This window comes from Trichomonas vaginalis (genome assembly GCF_026262505.1).
Source record: "Trichomonas vaginalis G3 chromosome Unknown ctg_186, whole genome shotgun sequence".
NCBI classification, from domain to species: domain Eukaryota; phylum Parabasalia; order Trichomonadida; family Trichomonadidae; genus Trichomonas; species Trichomonas vaginalis.
The window spans coordinates 154,138-177,648 of record NW_026529273.1 but is presented as its reverse complement, the minus strand read 5'-3'; the positions used below and the strand labels follow the sequence as shown (position 1 = coordinate 177,648).

The 23,511-nt window shown below is 29.3% G+C and overlaps 9 protein-coding genes and 5 pseudogenes across 14 annotated transcripts, besides 2 other annotated features; 12 read left to right on the top strand and 2 right to left on the bottom strand.

The window, feature by feature from the left end:
• Nucleotides 1-3,767: part of a mobile genetic element that runs on past the window's edge.
• TVAGG3_1091020 (keratin-associated protein family) lies at nucleotides 99-488 on the top strand (the record flags this gene model as incomplete). Its single annotated transcript, XM_051257022.1, has 1 exon — nucleotides 99-488. The coding sequence occupies one exon, from the start codon at nucleotides 99-101 to the stop codon at nucleotides 486-488; it is 390 nt and encodes a 129-aa protein (XP_051075779.1).
• On the top strand, nucleotides 1,093-3,405 carry TVAGG3_1091010 (uncharacterized protein; the record flags this gene model as incomplete). Its single annotated transcript, XM_051257021.1, has 1 exon — nucleotides 1,093-3,405. One exon carries the CDS (start codon nucleotides 1,093-1,095, stop codon nucleotides 3,403-3,405), a length of 2,313 nt encoding a protein of 770 aa, XP_051075778.1.
• Nucleotides 3,768-5,018: 1,251 nt separating the features above from the next.
• Nucleotides 5,019-5,309, top strand: TVAGG3_1090990 (Ankyrin repeat family; the record flags this gene model as incomplete). The annotated part of the gene is made up of 1 exon (XM_001300205.1): nucleotides 5,019-5,309. One exon carries the CDS (start codon nucleotides 5,019-5,021, stop codon nucleotides 5,307-5,309), a length of 291 nt encoding a protein of 96 aa, XP_001300206.1.
• Nucleotides 5,310-6,138: 829 nt separating this feature from the next.
• Nucleotides 6,139-7,746, top strand: TVAGG3_1090980 (protein ubiquitination; the record flags this gene model as incomplete). The annotated part of the gene is made up of 1 exon (XM_001300206.1): nucleotides 6,139-7,746. The coding sequence occupies one exon, from the start codon at nucleotides 6,139-6,141 to the stop codon at nucleotides 7,744-7,746; it is 1,608 nt and encodes a 535-aa protein (XP_001300207.1).
• Nucleotides 7,747-7,951: 205 nt separating this feature from the next.
• On the top strand, nucleotides 7,952-8,935 carry TVAGG3_1090970 (nucleotide-diphospho-sugar transferases family; the record flags this gene model as incomplete). The annotated part of the gene is made up of 1 exon (XM_001300207.1): nucleotides 7,952-8,935. One exon carries the CDS (start codon nucleotides 7,952-7,954, stop codon nucleotides 8,933-8,935), a length of 984 nt encoding a protein of 327 aa, XP_001300208.1.
• A 1,855-nt stretch (nucleotides 8,936-10,790) lies between these two features.
• Nucleotides 10,791-11,747, top strand: TVAGG3_1090960 (EP4 subtype prostaglandin E2 receptor binding; the record flags this gene model as incomplete). The annotated part of the gene is made up of 1 exon (XM_001300208.1): nucleotides 10,791-11,747. One exon carries the CDS (start codon nucleotides 10,791-10,793, stop codon nucleotides 11,745-11,747), a length of 957 nt encoding a protein of 318 aa, XP_001300209.1.
• A 1,097-nt stretch (nucleotides 11,748-12,844) lies between these two features.
• On the top strand, nucleotides 12,845-13,288 carry TVAGG3_1090950 (protein of unknown function, DUF4108 family; the record flags this gene model as incomplete). Its single annotated transcript, XM_051257020.1, has 1 exon — nucleotides 12,845-13,288. One exon carries the CDS (start codon nucleotides 12,845-12,847, stop codon nucleotides 13,286-13,288), a length of 444 nt encoding a protein of 147 aa, XP_051075777.1.
• Nucleotides 13,289-15,374: 2,086 nt separating this feature from the next.
• Nucleotides 15,375-23,511: part of a mobile genetic element that runs on past the window's edge.
• Nucleotides 16,841-17,110, top strand: TVAGG3_1090940 (annotated as a pseudogene). The gene has a single exon. A coding segment is annotated over exon 1 (270 nt).
• On the top strand, nucleotides 17,208-17,318 carry TVAGG3_1090930 (annotated as a pseudogene). Its single transcript has one exon. A coding segment is annotated over exon 1 (111 nt).
• On the top strand, nucleotides 17,773-18,474 carry TVAGG3_1090920 (uncharacterized protein; the record flags this gene model as incomplete). The annotated part of the gene is made up of 1 exon (XM_051257019.1): nucleotides 17,773-18,474. The coding sequence occupies one exon, from the start codon at nucleotides 17,773-17,775 to the stop codon at nucleotides 18,472-18,474; it is 702 nt and encodes a 233-aa protein (XP_051075776.1).
• On the top strand, nucleotides 19,734-20,326 carry TVAGG3_1090910 (annotated as a pseudogene). The gene has a single exon. A coding segment is annotated over exon 1 (593 nt).
• On the top strand, nucleotides 20,499-21,293 carry TVAGG3_1090900 (annotated as a pseudogene). Its single transcript has one exon. A coding segment is annotated over exon 1 (795 nt).
• TVAGG3_1090890 (uncharacterized protein) lies at nucleotides 21,563-21,835 on the bottom strand (the record flags this gene model as incomplete). Its single annotated transcript, XM_051257018.1, has 1 exon — nucleotides 21,563-21,835. One exon carries the CDS (start codon nucleotides 21,833-21,835, stop codon nucleotides 21,563-21,565), a length of 273 nt encoding a protein of 90 aa, XP_051075775.1.
• TVAGG3_1090880 lies at nucleotides 21,992-22,844 on the bottom strand (annotated as a pseudogene). The gene has a single exon. A coding segment is annotated over exon 1 (853 nt).

Sequence of the window (23,511 nt, the reverse complement as noted above, 5' to 3'; positions counted from 1 at the left end):
CTCACCAAAATTCAATATTATATAATAAATTCAATATTCATAATGGATTAAATACAATTCTTGAGATGATTTTCCCCATTGGTTCTATTTATACGTCAATGAACTCAACAAATCCAGCAACAGTTCTGGGTTTCGGTACGTGGAAGCAGATTGTAGATAAATTCCTCTATTGTGCTAACAGTTCAAAGGAAACAGGTGGTTCAAAGAAAATTACTGAAGCAAACCTTCCACCGCACACTCATACAGGAACTACAAACTTTTCTGGCGACCATAGTCACTCATTAAGAGACCATCCATTATACAACTCAGAATATTATGCTGGCAATGACGTTTTATCTCCAGATTATAACCATTCGGCAAAAAAGACTTTTCGACCAACTGAACTAGGAGGAAATCATGTCCATACTTTCACAACAAATCCAACAGGCTTGGGTGAAGATTATATGCCACCATTTATGACTGTATTTGCATGGTTTCGCGTTCAATGAACGCTCAATGTTTGTGAAACAAACTTTAGAACGGACTGAAAGTCCTGAGATCCAAAAGAGTGAACGGCATAATTTAAATTTTTATTCCTCATTCGCTAAGGATTCCAAAAATGAAAAAATCATTGATTTCGGCTGAGAAAAAACAGCAAAACCCTTCTTACGGGAACAAAGAAATAAAGAAGAAATAAAGAAGAAATAAAGTAAATTTTTTATTTATTCCCGTGGAAGATAGAGCACTTTTATGACACTTTTTATTCACGACAAACAAGACAAACAAAGAAAATAAGAAAATACGGCGCCGTCGCGGTTCGAACCACAGACCCTGACCCCTCCATAACACCACCTTAGACCACTGTGCTACGTAGCCTGTCGACATAAGATTTTATAAATTGCATATTTGACGTAAATTTATTTCCCAGTTATTCAATAATTAATTATTTTTGAAGAACTGAAGGTGTCACTATGTCACTCAGTGTCACTCGGTTATTTAACTTCTATGAAAAAATGAGACAACATGACATTTAGACAACAGTCCTGGAAATATGATGCAGTCCAAAAATAAAGTTAGTTTTAAAATTGTTTTTATTTTTTTATTCCTATATAAATGACAGCAACAAACAACAACAGCAACTATATCGTTTCTGATGAAAAAGTTATTGATTCATTAGCTGAGGAATTAGTTGTGGCAGAAACTAAAACCCTCAACGAAAGAATTGGTGAAAACAAGATTGATTTACATAACTACCTCAAACATGATGGAGGAAGAGGAAGGAAAACTGGTGTGGCTTTATTAGTAAATAAAATATCAAATTTAACGATTATAGATGTTGATATCAATAAATCATACAATGATGAACTTAAAGAAACAGTTAGAAAAGATATTTTATCAAAACTTTCGGATAAAGATGTTATCGTTAAAACCGCTTCAGGGGGTCTTCACATTTATTGCAACACTAATTTCTTCTATTCAGTTTCGAACAGAATGATTAAATGTTATTCCTGCAATGATTACGATATTGATATAATGACTTCTATGGATGATTCAAAGCGTTCTTTAGTAGTTATGGCTGATTCAAGAGTTCGCAAGAATGCAACAGAACCAATCAATACATACTCATTCATTCGTGGAAGTTACGATTCAACATTAACCAGAACAGTGAATGATATATTAAATGATTTGAATATTAAGGTAAGAGTTGAACAGAAGAACGAAGAAATAAAGACTATCATGAATGAAAACAAAGATGTAAACATTGACGATAAACTTGCCCAGAGCATAGTTGACGGCATCTGTGATTTTGAAGTACATAATGACGGTGGAAACATGAATTTAGAAAAAGAAGTTACATTATTCACACTGTTTCAAGCTATTAATTCGTTACCTAATCATTTAATTAATGAAGCATACGATAACGTTTATAACTTCTGCAATTTAACTGAAAATGCAAAAAGTAATTTTGAAAAAGCACGTAGTAGATATGCACATTTAATGACTTCTCCATTTGTTTTGGTGAAGATTCTAAAACTATATCAAAAGGAATATTATGATGAATATGTTTTACCTTTATTACGTAAGCCAAAAATAACATTTGATATCAAACTTGATGACTCGTTTTTGATAACAGATATTAGACGCAAGGCTGAAAATCATCAGTATAAAAACAGTTCTGAAGTAATTGAGGATTTATCACGTGTAATCCGTTTTGTAGATTGTGGAAATAAATATTTCATTCAGAAAGATTACAACATACACGACAAAATGAATCAAATATCATTTGTTCTTCAATCAAACATGAAAGAGTCACTCAAAATGATTAAATTATTTAAAGAAGAAGGTAAAACAATAACAGCATGGGATGTACTACTAAATCAATTGTCTTCATTAACCGTTAAGGGTGTTTGCTTTAAATCTGATTCCCCCGATGTTTTCTCAACGTTTCATGGTTATAAATACAACATTCTTGAAAAGCCTGATTACTCAAAAATTGAGATGTTTATGAATTTCATTAAAGAAGCCATTTGTGATAATAACGATGAAGTGTATAAATACCTTCTCGGCTGGATTGCATCAATGATTCAACATCCTGGAATCAAGAATGAAACAGCAATTATTTTGAAAGGACTTCAGGGAACAGGTAAAAACAGATTCACAGACATTATTTCTGAACTTCTCGCTGGTTATTCATGTAAAAACATTACTGAAATAAGTGAGCTAACGGGTAATTTCAACTCAGTTGTTGAAAATAAAATGTTTCTTGTACTTAATGAACTCAAGAATGTAGGTGAAGATAGACTCGCAAACTTCAACGCTTTGAAATCAATTATAACGGATAATGAGATTAGAATTAATGAAAAGAATCAACCCAGAAGAACAGGTCAGAATGTTGCAAACTTCATTTTCGTAACTAACAACGTTTACCCTGTCAAAATTGAAGTTGGAGACAGAAGATACGTAGTTTTAAGAGTTAATGGTAAATTCAAGGGTCAATTTGATTACTTCAAGAATTTGATGGATTCATGCACAAAGGAATTTTATGATAACCTTTTAACATATTTTATCAATTACGACCTTTCATCATTTAATGTACGAATCATACCAATGACTGAAGCCAAACAAGATTTAATAGAATTATCATCAAATCCTTTAGATGTATGGATAAATACACATTATGATGAATTGTGTGCAGGTATGACATGTAAAAATGCTCTATTCTGCAAACCATCAGACATGAAAGACAAAAACTTTCAAATGAGCATTAAGGATAAATGTGATAAGAAACAGAGAAGAATAGATGGTAAACAAACATGGTGTTATGTTTTGAAAGAAGAAATGAAAGGATTATATAAACAGGTTGAACCAAACGATAATGAGGATTCATTTACTGATGATGAAATACCTGTAAATGATGCTTTATAAAGTATGATTTGAATTTATTTTTGCATTAATCCTGCTGTGTTGTCAAAATGTCATGTTGTCACATTTTTTCAGAGAAGTTAATTAACCGAGTGACACATGGTGACGTAGTGACACCTTCAGTTATTCAAAAATAATTAATTATTGAATAACCTGAAACCATTAACGTAAACATTATTTTTGGGTTATTTACACTCATTACGATGAAGTCATGACAAATCATTTCCATGACTGTTGTCAAAATGTCATGTTGTCACATTTTTTCAGAGAAGTTAATTAACCGAGTGACACATGGTGACGTAGTGACACCTTCAGTTCTTCAAAAATAATTAATTATTGAATGACCTGAAAACATTAACGATAAAATAAGTGATAACAAATTTTTATTTTTATCATAAATGAATACCCCACAAGCTCAAAATTTACCACGAATCATAACAAGGGAGGAAATGATAAAAATGATGCAAGAACATGTTAAAAATAACAAACCACTAAAATTGAGAAAATGTGGTTATGCAGTAATGATGGAAAGAGAGATGTTGTCAAAGAGGAATAAAAATTAAATTTGGATTGAGTTTAAAAATTCATCTTTATTAAATTCATCTCTTCCAATCAATTTATTTATTCTATTAAATTCTTTTATTTTTGCTTCACTCAGTTTAATGATTGAACGGTAAGTTTCTAATTTTTCGATTATTTCTTTATCGTTTTCAACCCCACCACATCTAATATATCCTTTATTTCCTCGTTTGTGAATCCTAATTTTTTAACGTTGTTAGTTTTGACGCTCATTTTCTTACGAATTAAAAAAATAAATTATTCAAAAAATGTAAGACATGAATTTTTAAAGTTTATTTTTCATTCATGAAAATAATTATTTCTAATTTCTTTTACTCTCTCGTACATACTAGATTTAAAGAATTCAGAACTTTTACCATAATCTCCTAAATGTTTTCTTATCCCTAACGTGTGCCAGTTATTATATGAAACCGAATAAACTTTATCTTTATCTTTACACCTTTCATCACTTCCAATATATTTATATCTCAGTTTTGATTTAGCATTTTCATATTCATTAGCGTTTAATAATTCACAGTCTTCCTTTTTAAATAAATGTTTTATGTATTCAGGATTTAATACTCTACGTTATGCTCCTAACTTAGTTCTAAAGGTTTTTCTACAAAATTTAGGAATTCCATCCTCTTTAATGTCATCAATGATTTCCATTTCATTATTTTAATTTCTTCTTCTCGTTTATGAGGTCTTTGATTATGACTCATTGATTCCATGAAATTAAATATTCTTTATCATTATATTTATACCTCATTAGCTTATTTTGGCTTTCATATTCATTTAATAATTCACAATCTTCCTTTTTAAATTGAAGTTTAACCCATTCAGGATTTAAATGATGTTTAATTAATCGCGGAATATCTGACATCATCTATATATATAGCTTCTTTTATAAAAGATAAAAAAATAAATTATTTTAAAATTAATGTTAATTTTTTAATGATTTATAAATTATATTTTAATGCATCGTCTATATATAGATGTAACAAAAAAAGTCACAAAACCCGCCCACATATACTACTAATGTCGATGAAAAAGATGAAATGGGATGTACAGCTCTTCATTTTGCAGCAATTGCTAATAATAAGGAAACAATTATGCTTCTCCTTTCATACAATCCAAATGTTGATGAAAAAGATAAATATGGGAAAACTGCTCTTCATTATGTGGCAATGTATAATTCCAAAGAAATGGTTGAATCTCTTATAGATCATGGTGCAAATATCAATGAAAAAGATATTGATGGAAAAACAGCTTTCATTGATGCAATATGTAACAATAGTAAAGAAGTAATTAAACTTCTTCTTTCACATGGTGCAAATTTAAATTCTTGAATGAAAGTTTTGAAGAGGAATAAATAATAAATATAATATTTTATGGATTTTCAAATATTTTTGCTACATATGAACATGACTGTTTTATAAAAGTAGATTTTAGATTAATTTCTTATTACTTTCCACCTTATTTCAATCAGATTTCCCATTCATCTATTTCCGGTTCATTACTCGGAATAAATATGGCTCGAAAATGTTAGTGTAGATTAAATCACATAGTGCTTTTACATGTGTTTTTCACCCAAAAGATATCGTTATATTGCAATATAGATAAAAATTTCAACTTTATTTTTCAACAACGACAATTCATTTGTTGAAAGCTGTTCCTCAATGCATTCAGCAATATGAGATCTTTTTTTCCTCTCCTATCATAGAAGAACTGTTCTAATGATTTCTAATATTATATCATCTCTATGAAGGGCGATTTCATTCGGTTCATGAGCATCCAGAAGAAATTAGTGTCAAACAAGGTCATATTCAGCAATACTGCCAAACACTCGAATAATCCTTGCATGCATAGTGTGTTTGGACTATTTGTCTGGATGGATTGTATGGCTAATTGAAATGCATGCACAAAAATAGTCAATCAGCAGAAAGTTATATATAGAATGAAGAAAATTATATTAAATTTTTGAATATGATGAATAAAACCCTCTCTTTTTGGATCATATCTAGATATATATTAATATCTAATTAAAAAGTATGCAAATTTATGAGATGGTAAACGATTTTCAATAGAACTCTTCACAATTGAATAATGACTTCAATTGACTATGAAGCCTATGCAAAAGATCTTGACAATTGGTATAATGACGAACAATTTATTGATATGAGGACCATACCAGAGCTCTCTAAGATCTTTGATTCATGTTCATTTTCACCTCAGCAGTTCATTGAAACATTTACAATCATTAGTAAGAATTTTCAAAGTTCAGAAGTCTTTTCACTTGCACAACATGTTAAAATTGCCAATATTGAGAATAATGAATCAGCTTTTAAAATTTTAAGTTTTTTATCAGAAATGTACAATTGTAATATCATATCTGATATATCGTATTTCATCCGAACACGAATTACATATGAAAAACCACCTGACTGTGAAAATGCGAAAAAATTATTAAAATGTAATAAAAATCCAAGCGATTTTGAGAAGATATACTATATATTATTAGGAGCTATTGATAACGACGATACAGATACTATTTTATTTGCAGAAAAATCTGGATTTTGTCATGTTAAAAATAAAAAAGGAAATTCACTTCTTCATTATGCAGCTCAACAAAATGATACCGAAGCAATTAAAAATCTTTCCTTCATTTCAAGTTTTGATATCAATGCAAAAGATAATTATGGCATGACAGTGCTCCATTATGCAGCTAAATACAGTAATATCGAAGTTATAAAGCATCTTTCATTACTTCCTGATTTTGATATTAATATAAAAGATGTAAGTGGGCAAACAGCTTTGCACTATGCAGCTCAATATAGTAATGCTGAGTTTGTCAAGTATATTTGCTCAATTCCGGATGTTGATCTCAATGTTAAAGACAGTTTCAACAGAACAATTCTTCGTTATGCAGCTCAAAACACTAATTCAAGTGTTGTTAAATATTTAACAAATCTTCCAATTAAAGATTTAGATATTGAAGATATAAATCATATGTCTGCCATCTTTTATGCAGCTTTAAATGAAAATCCTGATGTCATTAAATGTTTTGGTTCAAATCCAAAAATTAATCTGAATGTTAGAAATCGTTATCAATTTAGTGTTCTTCATTATGCCGCACAAAATACCAATGCTGAAATCATTAAATATCTTTGCTCTCTTCCTAATATTGATATTAATCCAATTGATGGTTTCCAAAGAACAGCCCTTCACTATGCAGCACAAAATGATAATAGTGATGTAATTAAATATCTTTGCTCCCTTCCAAATATTGATATTAATGCAAAAGATCATATGAAGATGTCTGCTCTCCAATATGCAGTTAAAAGCAATAAGATGCAAATAATTAAATATCTTTGCTCTCTTCCACAAATTAATATAAATTCAAGAGATATTGGCAATAAAACTCATCTTCATTTTGCAGCTGAATATGGAACTGATGAAATAATAAAATACATTTGTTCTCTTCCAAATATTGATGTAAATGCAAAAGACATCTCATTAAAAACAGCTCTCCATTATGCTGCTAAAAATAATCATATAGAAGTAGTTAAATACCTTTGTTCCCTTCCAAAAATTGACATTAATGCCAAATCCTATAAAAACAAAACAGTTCTTCATTATGCAGCAAAAAATAAAAATATCGAAGTTATCAAGTATCTTTGCTCCCTTCCAAATATTGATAAAAATGCTAGGGATGAGAAAAATAAGACTGCTTATGATTTGGCCCAGCAATATTCAAACAATGCAGCATTACCATATCTCCGCTAAAATAAAGTGTTCCTTATATAAAAATATGCATATTATTTTTATGCTGTTTCAAAATAAAATGCATTACGCTATGAAATGGCATGAATTACCTATGATAAATATTCATATGAAATATAATTTTCAAGTATAATGTTCTTGATCAGTTAATATGCCATGTTTGATTCTATATCATATAAATCAATGATTTTATTTTCATTTTATTACAATGAATCCCAAAACAATGTTGAAATTTTATAGAACTTTCTTTCCATTAATTTACATAGGTTTCTTAATACCGTTTATAGTATTTTTGTTTACGCAACGTCAAAATGAGCAACAAACGATCATTTACCCAAATACTTGCAATTTTTCATCAAATTTATATCGCGGAAGTACAAAACGAGATGTTATTTTATTCTCAGCAGATAAGTTTCATCCAGGTCTCGAGCTTGCAGTTAGATCACTTCGTTCAACTGGCTCACAATGCAGAGTTATAATTCTTGCTGCAAAGAAAATACAAATTAACAGCAAAATACAAGCACTTTTCAATGAATTAGATGTTGAAATAAAAGATGATTGCCTAAATCTCCATCCAGAAAGAAATTATGTGCCTCATATGCTTAGATACGAATTTGAACAACAATGGCTTAGTGAAAATTTAGATAGGGTTGACAGAGTATTTCATGCAGATGCTTTTGATGTTTACTTCCAAAAAGATCCTTTTGGACCAGAAATTTCTACTGACAGACTGCTTTTTGTTGTTGAACCACATGCTTTCCGCTCTTGTGGATGGAATTTAAATTGGATGAAAACATGCTATGGCGAAACAATGATGAATAAAATGCGAAATAGATATATTATATGCTCAGGATCAATTATTGGCGGTGTCAAGCCATATTTGCAGCTCCTTGACTTGATGATATCTCAAGATGAATGGACTTCCTGCTGGAAACCGAGTTATGACCAACCAATTCTTAATTATCTTGTTTGGGAGAATATTTTGGATGAGCAAAATATCAAATATGATTTAACTGGCTGTAATGGTAACTATTTAACAATGCAATGGTGCTTACCTACAGATTCGATTCGTTTAAACAAACAAGTTCAAATAATGTCAGAAATAGGAACAGTTCCTGCATTTTTCCATCAGTACAATAGAAATAAGCCGTTAGAATCCTTTTTAAGAGAAAAATGCAAAGTTTTCAAATAATATTTTATCCATTTCTTCTAAATCTGTTTGTTTGTAAATATTAGTATATAATACGCTTTATTTCGTTAATTCTTATTGAATTACAGACATTTTTTTAATTTCGGAATCAATTGATGATCTAATGTATTAAATTTGGAGAAAGGAATCATACACTTATATTCCGTGTTAATGAGAAAATCATAATTATAACCTAGAAGATCAGAATTTCGAATTCTTTTTGAAAAAAGTGACATTAATGTTTCAAATCAGATTAAAGCAAAAAGTCATCAGCCTAATTTTCATACCAACAACATTTATCACACTGATCTGGAATCTTGCATTAGTATGCATTCCATATAATCGTATGTCTAAATTACTTGAATACGGAGTTTGGCTTCATCGTCCATTAATGATGGTTGAAATCATTCTCCCCGTATGTACACTGACTCTTGGATTTGTCGGAATAACACGATATGTCAAATGCTGGGAACAATCTTATACATTTTTCGTTTTTATACTCTTACTCTTTTCAGTCCTATCTTACACATCTACTGGTTCTATTATGGACAGCCTAGAAGAGATTTATTTTCCGATTTTTGCTTACGATTTATCTCCCTATTTATATAATGTGCAAACTGGTTTTAATTGTATTGCTTGGGACAACTGCAAGGAACAAATTGTTAGCGAAATAGGTGATTACCCAAAATTTTGCAAAAAATATCTCATGTGTAGCATTATTTTGCTTTCCGTGTATTTTGCTTTCAATCTATTCCTATCATTGTTTGTATCTTTAGACAATAATGGTGCAAATAGCATCAGAGAAGACGATGATTAATCAGATAAAAGAAAAACGATAAAATCTTATCCATGATTATTTCAACTACTATTACTGACGAATTCTTAATGAATTTCGTACTGAAATTGAAAAATTGAAAAAAAATATTTTATTTTTTTATTGTTGTTTATAGGTAAGATTTTTTTATCTGATTGTTTGTGAGCTTTAAATAATAAATTTCGGATAACAAATTCTTTTTCTCAAATTTTTCAAAATATTTTTTCCGAATTTCATAAAATTATGAGTCTTCACCCACTACAAACCTTTTGACAGATAGTAACAAATAATGTATTAGTTCTATACTTATAATTTATTTTAATCTTTTCCTTGACAGTCAAATTTCTCATTTGTTGGCCCCAATTACGATCCATATTAACATAACAGTTAATGGCATGAAAAAATAAAAAATGAAATGTAGTGGAAATTAAAAAACCGCTAAACTCATTAATCAAAATGTGTGACATTTATGCTAAAGTGTGCGAATCTTTACAAAAGTTCGACTCTCATCATATTAAGATATATATCAATGATCATGTTTATGATACAAATCTTTATATTGGTTTAGCAATTTGTAATAAATTGCAAAATGAATTCTATTTAAATCGAGCCACAAAAGAATTTAGATTTTATGTTGATCTCAAAAACTCTGACACATACAAGATGTTCGAAAAAATTTTGAATCTACAAGTTCCAGAAAATATTGAAGAAAACGTTGCTTTTGACTTATTCAATCTTGGACAAGTGATGAAAAGTGAATCTTTGATGTCATTCTTCATGAACAATTTCAAAAATGTTGAATACACATCAGAGAATATACTTAAAATGATTAAATATTGTAAATATATTGGAAACAATGAAAATATATTTGATTTCATATGTGAAAACATCGACACAATTAATCATAATGGTCTAATTGATTCTATTATTGAAGCAGGACTAGATTTTGCTGAGAAATTAATGATTTGTTTCAAAAATAGAAATAAAAGTTCAAATAACATTATATTCTCTTTGGTGAAACAAAATCCGATATTCATTGATCTTATGTCATATTTAGATGATGAATATGTTGAAATTCGAGATGCTATAGATTCCCTTAATAATTCATCAACCACTGATGGACAAGTATCAATTGTATCAATTTTGAAAACAGTTATGGATAAATCAAAAGAAAGAGCCAATAAAATTAAAGAATCAGAAGATGTAATCGCAAAACTAAATCAGAAAATTATTACGATTAATGACGAATTAATAGAATTGAAGAAAGAAAATTCGAAGCTTAACCAAGATGTTTTGAATCAGAATGATGAATTAGCAAGATTAAGAAGAGATAACATATCTCTAAAAGATGAAATTGATAAATTGAAAGAAGAGAACTCTTCAAAATTAGAAAAAATAAATAGCCTAACATCAGAAAATGCAAATAACAAAGACTTTATTCAAAAGATTGGTGAATTCTTACCAAAAATAAAGAAAATCAATAACATGGATTTGGATCAATCTAAATTCCAAGGTGTTTATAATTTAATTAAAGAAGCCTCAGATCAAAGAGATTTAGCCACGATATTTTATTTTCATAATATAACACATACAATTGCTCTGCCAAAAATTTTATATAATGTTTTCCTTACTTCTGCTTTCAGAGGAGATATTCAATTAACCAAAGATTTCATTGAATGTGGTGCTAATAAGTTTGACACATGTAATCATGGCAAATCAATAATTCATTTATTTGCCAAAAATGGAAATGTTGATGCTCTGAAATACTTTATGCAGTATGGTTATGATATAAATTTGAAGGATATAACTGGAAATACTCCTCTTCATCTGGCAGTAATGAATTGCAATATTGATATTTGTGAATATTTATGTAATCAGCCAAGTATAGATGTTAATATTAGAAATAATTCAAATGAAACTCCATTAGATATTGCTAACAGAAATGGTTATGAAACTATTAAAGGCTTTTTAATAAAGGCACGTGCCAGCAATGAAACTTAGGGGATTCTTGAAAGTCGTTATTTTATTGAGTTGATTAATAAATGAATAATATTAAAGTAAGCTCACTGTATTTTCATAAAAATTGGAAACATGGATGCATGAACTATAACATGCCCGAAAAAATACCCAGTAATGAAAATAATATTTATTAATTTTAAAAATGTCTATTAAAATATATTTGAAAATTTATGCACATCTTTATATCGAACATAGATGTAGTGAATCAATATTGATATTTTTTTGATTTAATAGTAGTAGATGAGTGCGGGTTTAGTGACTTTTTTTGTTACATCTATATATAGACGATGCATTAAAATATATTTATTTATAAATCATTAAAAAATTAACATTAATTTTAAAATAATTTATTTTTTTATCTTTTATAAAAGAAGCTATATATAGATGATGTCAGATATTCCGCGATTAATTAAACATTGTTTAAATCCTGAATGGGTTAAACTTCAATTTAAAAATGAAGATTGTGAATTATTAAATGAATATGAAAGCCAAAATAAGCTAATGAGGTATAAATATAATGATAAAGAATATTTAATTTCATGGAATCAATGGAGTCATAATCAAAGACCTCATAAACGAGAAGAAGAAATTGAAAATAATGAAATGGAAATCATTGATGACATTAAAGAGGATGGAATTCCTAAATTTTGTAGAAAAACCTTTAGAACTAAGTTAGGAGCATATAAACGTAGAGTATTAAATCCTGAATATCTTAAACATTTATTTAAAAAGGAAGACTGTGAATTATTAAACGTTAATGAATATGAAAATGCAAAATCAAAACTGAGATATAAATATATTGGAAGTGATGAAAGATGTAAAGATAAAGATAAAGTTTATACAGTTTCATATAATAACTGGCACACGTTAGGGATAAGAAAACATTTAGGAGATTATGGTAAAAGTTCTGAATTCTTTAAATCTAGTATATACGAGAGAGTAAAAGAAATCAGATATAATTATCATTCATGAATAAAAAAATAAACTTTAAAAATTCATGTCTTACATTTTTTGAATAATTTATTTTTTTAATTCGTATGAAAATGAGTGGATCAAGATTCGTAACCGTCAATCAATTAATGGATGTTCTTTCACCAATTCTTGAAAATGTTAAACAAGTAGATGTTTATTTCGATGATTATGTAGAAAGTATATATTATAAAGGTAAGTTTAATATTAAACCTATTGCTTTTGCATTTGATAATAAATTAATTGAAAATGCAAAAATTTGGGAATTAATTCCAGATATTGAATTTATAACAAATATTAATGATAAATGGTTTAAACGAATTCCAACCACAAAAGTTCTTTGTAAATTAATGATCAAAACTGAGGAAAAAGAATTTAACGGGTTTAAATATCATCCAAATAAAGTTTCAGAACTAGAAAATGAAAAACTTCAGAAAAAATTAAACGATAGACTTTCAAATGATCGTATTGAAAAAATAAATAAACTAGCAGAAGTTGCATTTAATAATGAAATATTTGATGAATATAACCTTGAACTCAGTGATGGACTTTAAGTCCTGGGCACTTTGTGCCTTGAGCTTTAAGGACCCGGGCTCAACGAGTCATGATTTATGAAATCAATTATTTGATTCATTCTTTCTTCAATAATTTCTATTCTTTTTGTTAAATCATCAATTTTCATTAATGAGGTGATTCTTGATTGAGGAATAGATTTTAAACTAACAACACCTTTTATTTTTGAAATTTTGAATCCATGACCTCCCGGGTCTTGGACTCTGTCCTCAACTTTAAACATTTTATTCAATTTACATGTTGTCAATTCTTCAAATAATTTTTTATTATTAGCATAATAGTCATTAAATTCTTCAACAGATGAAAAATTTTTGTTTCAGTAATTGGTTTAACAACGTTTATTTTTTTTGAACATTTCACTTTCATTTATTTCTTCCTCCTCTGTTTCATTTATTTTTAATATTGGTTTCATTTATCATTAAATAAAAATTAGAATATAAGTGATGAAATATATTTTTTAATTAATATTAAATCAGAAATGGCGGCAGGATTCTTTAAAAAATTATGGGAAGGAATTAAGAAAGCTGCAAGTTGGGTTCATCAAAAATATTAAACCCATTGCAAACTTTTTGGCACCAGTAGCGAAAACGGCAGGAACTATCATGGTGGAGTATTAGGTGCTAAAGCAGGTAATCCGGCGATGGGAGCACAAGCAGGTAACGCAGTTGGTGGAATTGCTGAAGGAATACTTAATAAAATAGGAGGAAAGTAGTGGAAAAATAAATATTATTTTTATCTCAATATCGGTTGTAGTCGATAAACTTTTCTCCTTTATTTAAACTTCCTTACCGGAACATTAGGTGCTATTTGTTCAGCAACGTCACTAATTGCTTCTTTATTCTTAAATATCCAATTTGCTCCTTCTTCATTGTTTCCCAAACTTTATGCGCTCCTCTTTTTACTTTATCCCAATTTTTAAAGAATCCTGCAGCCATAGTTGATTATTTCATTAAAATTAAAAATTCATTTTCATCTTTTAATTTTGATTTTTTATTTCATCATAAATGACGACTAACTATTTAGTGCCAAACACTAAACCGATTAATGGAAATGTATTTCATTCATTCGAAAAGATAAATGAAATATTCGCAAAGAATGACGGTAGAAGATATTATAGAGAACTTGAAAGTTCATGCTATGACTCTGATGCTCCATATTTTGATGATAAACAAACTCATTTAAGAATTACAAATCCGGCTCATGATGTGAACCAATTAGGTGACACATATATTAAACGCAAAGTTAAAGCAACTCTAGTTTCAAATAAAGCTTTCACATGTGATGCCGCTTTTAAATGCATGCGTTTATTCGTTGGTTATAAATCATCAAATCAAAGCTTTAAGCAATTAGAAGTAGAAACCGAAAGAGGTGATGCCGGTTATCTTCAGATGGATTGCGCCCGTGAATCTTTCGCATTTGCAACATATAAACCAAAATCAGAAAGGAAAGTTAAAAAGTTTGTTCATTCGTTATATAATAATGTTCAAAAATATGATAACTCAGTATGTGGTAAATATATTGACCCTTCAGAAGTTTTCAAGAAGCAAATGAAGAAGTTGATGTCACTTTTGATATGATTATTCCGGTAAATGATTTGTTAGCATTTCAGGCGTTCGATGATTATCCTAAATCATTTGGTGAAATCATTCTTAAATATTATGTTTTCAGGGATACTTTAGTATTTTGTCAGGTTGACCCGTTAAGAGTTGCTGATTTACAAAATTACGTTTATGAAAAGATAACTGATGAAAATTATGAAAAGATTATGAATCATGTTTATAAATATGATCGCAAATTCCAACAAATCGGACTTCCTGCAAATTAATTACAAGCTTAGCCGCTACATCTGCTGACGCAACAGTTGAAGACGTTATTATTTCATGCACAAAGATGGAAGTTTTAGAGGATAAATGCATTACACCAGGATACGGTTTAATTGAAGAATCAGTTAAAGCAATACCACGTTTATTCAGTAAGGAAGATCCATTCATGATTCCAGCTCAACATATTGACGTTCGTTCACTAAATGGAGGTTGCATCACTCCTGAAGGTATCAGCTCAGATTTCTCATACGCTCTTCATAATGTTACAGATGTTGTGTTAACATTTCCGAAGAATGCAATGCAAAGAACAGTTTTAGAAAATCCAATGCTTCGAGGTCTTCAGGTCACTATAGATTCCAGAAACTTCCCCGATCAAGCGATGACCACAGTGGGTGACATATTCTTTACACGTATGCTTCAAGCTTCTGATTTAGATGGAGTGAATGAATGCACAGAAGAATACGAGGACTCATTAACTAGACCACTGAATGATGATAATGGCACGCCATTAGCTAGAACATGGAAAGACCAAACTTCATTCTTATGCACTATTCCAGTTCAACGTGATGGAGCGGGTATATTCTTTGATGGATTAGAAACTTTCAACTCACAAGTTACAGTACAAGTGAAAGCTTATCCAATCATTCAGGGTGAAAATGACACTTACTGTTCAAAGGTGACAAATCCTCCTCAGGTTTGGTTTACTAGGACTACATATTGGACATGGACACCGGATGAAGGTTTGAAATATCATCCAACAGGTACACCACCGCAGTATAGAAGTTCATATGATGAAATATTGATGAATAGAAATGTTTAAAATTATAAATTTATTTTTGATTAAATGGATTTAAATTCATCCACCCTTATGAAGAATTAGCAGGAGTATATAATACATACGTAGATGATATGATTAATGAAGCATTGAGTGATAATAGAAATGCTCTATCTAAGGAAAAATTAATGAAAATTCCATATTCTGAATGTTACTTAAATTCAATCACTGCAGCAATTGGTAAACAAAATAAAGGTAAAACATTAACGATATTAAAACAAATTATCATTATTGCTAACACTTCACCCTATTCACATGTGTTAATTTATATCAACCGTTCAGGTTCACCTTCAGATGATACATTTGAATCTTTAAAGCATTTAATCAAAATTCCAATTATTTATTTATCACAAGAAGAAGCAGAAGATTATTTAAAAAACTTTTAATGTATAAAGAATTATATAATACAATCAAGAAGCAAGGATTAGAGGATAAAATTATTGATAAACAACGGGATGAATTATTTGAAACACTTTCTATTTCAAATTTTGATAGAGAATTTTTGCATTCACTCATTTTTCTAGATGATGCGGTGAAATCAAAACTAATAACTAATGAGAAATCATATTTTAATCAATTATTAACTCAATGTCGACACATTCAGTGTTCATTCTTCATGGCTGTTCAATACTTTAAAGCATTAAGCACAAACATTAAATCAAACCTGTCCACCCTTTTCATTTTCAGTGGTTTTAGTCGTCAACAGTTGAACGTTATGCTTTATCAAGTGAATTTACCAATGAGCATTAATGAACTTTACACACAATATCAACAATTAGGAGAACATGGAAAAATAATAGTTGATTTAAATAAAGGTTCCATTAAATTCGAATAACTTTTTATAATTAATTTTTATTTTTTATTTATAATTAAACATGACAGAAATTGCAAATCTTCTACAGGTTCCATTAAAACAAGGAACAAACAAAAAGGGTGCATATAATAGAACTATGAAAGTTCCAGACGGAATGAAAGAATTAGTCCACATTGTTGCCGGTCTTCAAAAGGATGTTAAACAAATGAGAAACGTTTTAACATTACCAGAAGCTCAAGCATATGCCAAACGTCACGGACCAAATTGGGAAGCACACGAAGCAGACATTACGGGTCCAAATGGAAAACCTGATGGAATAAATGAAGTTTTCGTTACTGATGGTCAAGGAAATATTAAAGTCATAAATGGGTATAAATTAACAATGACGGATTATCCTAAACGTAAAGCATATAATGAACATTATCCTATGCAATTTGATGAAAATGGAAAAGCTGTTAAACAATACATTGGAGAAGGTGAAAATGGTCCAATTAATTCATACCGTCATAATCCATATTCTTACTTCAATGAAGAATTAAATGCTATTGAAGAGGGACCGGATGGATTACCACGATATTCTAACCAGTTTGATGGTCAATATGCAAATTTAAGACCTGAAATTCCAGCTAAGAAATTCTTTAAAGTTGCTTTATTCGATCCAGTTTTCGCAAATGTTAAAGATGAACTTAAACAGCAATTCCAACCAATTATAGTAGCAAGAATTGCATCAGGTGCTTTATCTCAAGCATTCAAAGATTTAATTAAGAAACCATTATATCAGCAACGAGGTTTAACTTATGATTTAGTTAAGGAATCAGATAAAAGAAAATTTGAGAAATCAGATGATTATAAGAATGCAATTAATGAATATATTCGGTCTATTAATTTCGATGAAAATGCTAAAAATCAACTTCATGAACAAATACAGGAAATAATAGATTCAAAAGTTCCAGCAAAATAAAAGTTTAAATATATTTTTTTATTCGAATATAAATGAGAAGACGTTTCACTAGTCAAAAGAACACTAACGCAAAAGCAGAGATTACGGTTGGTTATAACGTAAATGATGATAAATCACGAATTATTCAAAATGTTAAAGTTAATGTTAGTCCTGAATTAACAAGGTCAGCAACTCAACCAAATTTATTAACTCGTGACTTACCGAAGAATGAGGAGAATGAAGAAAACCGTGAGAATGGAGACCCAATCATTTTATCTGAACCTGGTAAAGAACCTGTTGAAATTCCCACTTATCCAACATACCCCCCACCTCTTTCATCAAACATCGAGAACCCAGGAATCTACGATTACAGTCGCAATGCGCCATATAAAATAGACATTAATTCTGAATTAATGAAAATTTACCGTGATATCATAACTGATAATTATGATTCAATAATAAATTTAATTGACCAATCCGGTTTAATTATTTTACCTTATGAATCATTAATTCACATTATCGCCATTCTTTGTGATGTTCAAGATTCAGACGTGAAGATTCAATTTTTCATAGATGATGAGGTTTCATGCTGCGGAACAGTTGCAAAAATAAATCCTATAAAGGATATTAGCACAATTAAGATATCAAAGAACGGAACAACAACTGAACTTCATTTAACATATAATGATATTTATAATAAAATAGTTGATGAATATAAAATATCACTTGAAAAATTCTTTGTTAAGGCTATTTAATATTCAAGCATTAACATTATCGAATAATAATCCTTTGAATCATAATCGATAATAATTGACCTTTCACCAGTTTCTATCGTTTGTTTTATTTCTTTTTGTTCCCCACTATCCGGATCGGTCATTGTAATTGTTTTTGTTATAGTATCAGCTTTATCTTTAACTTCAATCTTTTTTCCATCGGGATATTTAAACCAAAATTCCAAAAATTCGATATTGTCAATCTGTTCATATTTTAATCTATCAATTACATTTTTAATACCATCTGAAAATCTTATGAAATGGTCATTATATGGGTTTGATTGAACTAAATTTGAATGAAGTGAAATATAACCTGATGATGAATATGACATCGACTCATATTTTCTGAAAACACTAAAATTTATAACATGAATGAATTTCTTATTCGTTGAATTTATGAATTCTTGAGGTAATCTTATTCTAGTTTTATTTATCACTGGAAAATAACGCTTTACCATATTTTTAATCGTAATAAAAAAATGTCAATTATCAATATTATTTCGAATAATAACTGTGAATTAAATTTAACAGTTAGCGGAATTTATAATGTTACTCTCGTTTCTGTGAGTGGTAAATTTAATCCCATTCTTTTAGACCCTTCAGATTATATATCATTTATTAAAGATGACCATGAGCCGCATAGCGGCGGGGTCGTAGACCTAAAAACGTATGATATGTATATAAATAATGTGATAACGAAATGGGATATTAACATGATTTTAAGTTATTTAAATGAATCATTTATCGTATGGTATGAAGAAAATTTTAAATCAAAACCTGATAAACTTTTTGAACTTGATGAAATAAATAACCTTATTAAATTTCCGCTGAAAATTAAATTTTGTACTCCTCGTCTTCGTTCATTGTTGGGGATATTAAATTTTGAAAAAGATGTTGGGGATGTTTTGTATTCTGACACTGGTTCTAATTTCATTTTAATCAAATGTGATAAAGTTAATACCCCAATGAGATTTTCACATCAAACATTAGACCCTAACTCTTACCCATCAATACAAAACATTTTATCCATCAACTTAAACATATTTTCTTTATCATATCCGTTTCAATTATCCGGGAATTCATTTATTCTTCATTCAAAAGATTTATCAAATATTAAATTTAGAATAACTGACCTATTTGATTGTGATTTAGAATTTATGAATGAAATATTATGGCAATTTCAAATAGAAAAAATAGCTGATGAGATAACAGATTAAATATTTATTTTTAAATCGTAATAAATGATTAAACAACAGCAACCACAGACCATTACATACGCCATATATGCATATAATTCAAAGACGGCAGAACAAACGCAAATGTTGAAATATGGAGATTTGGAGATAGTATTGAAAAATGACCATTTCGAATTCGTTTGCAAAGGTGGTGCAGTGATATCAAATATAAAAGAAATTTTATTTATGAATTCAAAAATTAAAGGAATAACGGATGATATAACATCAATTCCACCAGAAGAACAAAGATATTACGCATTAAATGCATTTCCTAAAGTTTTGAAGATTGGAAGATTTAATTTAAATGAGGAATTCATAAAAGGTTTCCTAAATGACATAATGAAGAAAGCAGATAAGGAATATGTTAACGATGAGTTAGCAAAGAAAGCAGATAAGGAATATGTTAACGATGAGTTAGCAAAGAAAGCAGATAAAACTTATGTTAACGATGAGTTAGCAAAGAAAGCAGATATATCATTTGTTAACGATGAGTTAGCAAAGAAGGCAGATAAGGAATATGTTAACGATGAGTTAGCAAAGAAGGCAGATAAGGAATATGTTAATGAAAAAGATAATGAAATTATAGAAAGGGTTGAATGGTATCATGAACGGACATCGAAGATTCTTAAAACTAAAGCTGATACAGGATGGGTTTCAGAATGTTTAGACCTTAAAGCAGATATATCATTTGTTAACGATGAGTTAGGGAAGAAAGCAGATAAGGAATATGTTAACGATGAGTTAGCAAAGAAAGCAGATAAGGAATATGTTAACGATGAGTTAGCAAAGAAGGCAGATAAGGAATATGTTAACGATGAGTTAGCAAAGAAAGCAGATATATCATTTGTTAACGAAATATACCAAAGTTTAGTTGGAACAAAAAATATTGAAACTATTGTTGGCGACTTTTCTGTCAATGAAGAAAACAAATATTTTAGATGGGAGTTTGTACAGTCCTTAAGAAATGGTATACGGTATAAACTCATTCCGAAAAATAACAATGAAATGTATGTAGGCTATATAAAGAATAATGGCACACAAGTTAAAGTTCCATTAGACAACAACTGCTACTTAAACTTATATGGAGACGAACAAAAGAAATATTTAAGAGTTTATGAAATGACGGATATGACATTGTCTAACGTAGCTCCAGCACCGTATTATTATGACTATGGTGTTGACGCACATGTAGACCCAAAAAAGCAAACATTATATTTAGATTATTATAGATATAAAAGATATAATGCAATAGAAAAAACGAGAATAGTATACTATTATGAAGATGACAAAAATAAATATTATAGTCAAGATTTTACATACCCTGAAAACATAAGATTATATTATAAAAAATATTCTGACACAAACCAGAAGAAACCCGAAATAGTTACACTATATTTTAAGTTCAAAAGAGACAATCCTATAATATCTCATATGTTTGATTTAATGAACCCAGTAGGTTCTATTTATACATCTATGGATGTGAGAGGTCCTCAAGCAATGTTTGGTGTTGGTGCATGGGAACAAATAGTCGACAGTTATTTTGACAACAGTTCAGGAGGAAGGTAGTTATGAATTAATTTTTGAATAACCTAAAAACCATGAGACTTTGTCTCCGGACTCTTTGAGTCACTTAACGATAAAATAAGTGATAACAAATTTTTATTTTTATCATAAATGAATACCCCACAAGCTCAAAATTTACCACGAATCATAACAAGGGAGGAAATGATAAAAATGATGCAAGAACATGTTAAAAATAACAAACCACTAAAATTGAGAAAATGTGGTTATGCGGTAATGATGGAAAGAGAGATGTTGTCGAAGAGGAATAAAAATTAAATTTGGATAGAGTTTAAAAATTCATCTTTATTAAATTCATCTCTTCCAATCAATTTATTTATTCTATTAAATTCTTTTATTTTTGCTTCACTCAGTTTAAGGATTGAACGATAAGTTTCTAATTTTTCGATTATTTCTTTCCTCTCTTTATCGTTTTCAACCCCACCACATTGTGGCTTCTTTTTGTAATAACATATTTTTGATTTAATTCTGTTTAGTTTCTTTTTATATTCATCGTCTGGACTCTTGACTGCTTCGTTGTTACTCATTTCTTACGAAATAAAAAAATTAAATATTATTTAAATATAATGGAGTAATAAAATAAATCGGAATTTCTATTAATTTATTGTCAACTTCAACTAATGCATTGCCGTTAATATATCTAACAAATTCAGCTATTGTGTCAAATCTTCGTCTTCTTTTTGTCATTGATTTATCAGTTTTTCCATAATCGAGATGAATCAAAACTTTATCCCCTTGTTTAAAATTCATGAGCCCCGAATTAATTTGTTCACGTTTAACATCATTCAACCTTTCCATTTGCTTTCTAATATATTCCCATTCTTTTGAAATATCATTTTTCATTTCCACCGGTTTCATGTTTATTGTTCTATGCCATGTATTATTGTAATAATATACTAACTGCTGTATGATGGAGTCATGATTTCCATCCCAGTATATCTGACCATTAACCCCTAACGCATCTCTAAGAGTTCTCATTACCGCATCAACTATTTTATTATGAAACGTATATGGAGAGGATGAAAAGTAAAAATTAATTTGTGGGAAATAATGAGCCATAGCTGCCTGAAATCCTTTATCACCATCACCCCTTATATTATCTACTCTTTCATGATCTAGTAAGTATTGAATAGCTCTTCTTGTTTCCTGTTCTGTTTTCCCTTTCACCGGAATGCAATATAAATATCTGGTGTTAATGTTAATGGCAAATAAATAAGTAACGTTTCCTCTTGAATATTCTAAATGATCGATTTCGTATGAATATGGATATGGTGCAAATGAAGGGCGACTAAATTTTTCCTTTAACGGTTGAATTTTATGGTCAGTTGGTTTATTTAATATTTTGAAATCCTTTTTAAAATCTTTTTGCTTCTTTAATGTTTGAAATGGATATAATAAAGTGAATGATGAAGGATTAACTGAAGGAGGAGGAGGTACTGTCGTTGGAGGGTTTGGTGTTGCAGGTGGTTTAATTTTATCTGCTTTGATTTTGGATTTCATTCCCCCCTTCATTAATTCTGGATGTATTCTATTCATTTGTTTTAAATATGCTGTATATAAAGGTTTGATATACTTTCCCGCTTCGAGTTTATGTTGAAGGATGAATTCCAAAAGTTGATCTTCATTTAAAAGTCGGGCTGAATATGGTTTAACTAATGAATCATAAATTAAAGCTTGTGCTTCATTTATGGTCTGAAGGACCTGGGCGTTTTGCACCTTTTGTTTTTGTTCCTTTGGTTTTTGCGGCTCAGGATTATATAATTTATATAATTTATATAATTCATCAATATCTTCTTCTGTTAATACTTTATTTTTGAAATCTTTCAATTGTTTAAGTTGTGATTTACTTTTTCCCTTTGAATATTCATTATTTTTAATTTTGTCTTTAATTTTAGAAATTATTTTATCATGATATTTCAAAACTTCATTTTTAATACGAATAATAATAATCCATATCATCACCCGTTATATTGTTATCATGTTTTTGGAGATATGATTTTAATTCATAATAATTAAGAAAATTTTGATTAAGTACTAAATCATCAATTAAATTTTTTAAATCTACGCTATTCATTTATATAAAAATAAAATAAGTGTTTTAAGGGTGCCCGCCTCTTTGAATCATAGTATCAAAACCATTATTTACGGTTCCTTTTGTCTCTTCTGTGGCATTTTATTAAATAAATGGCATACAACATCCATT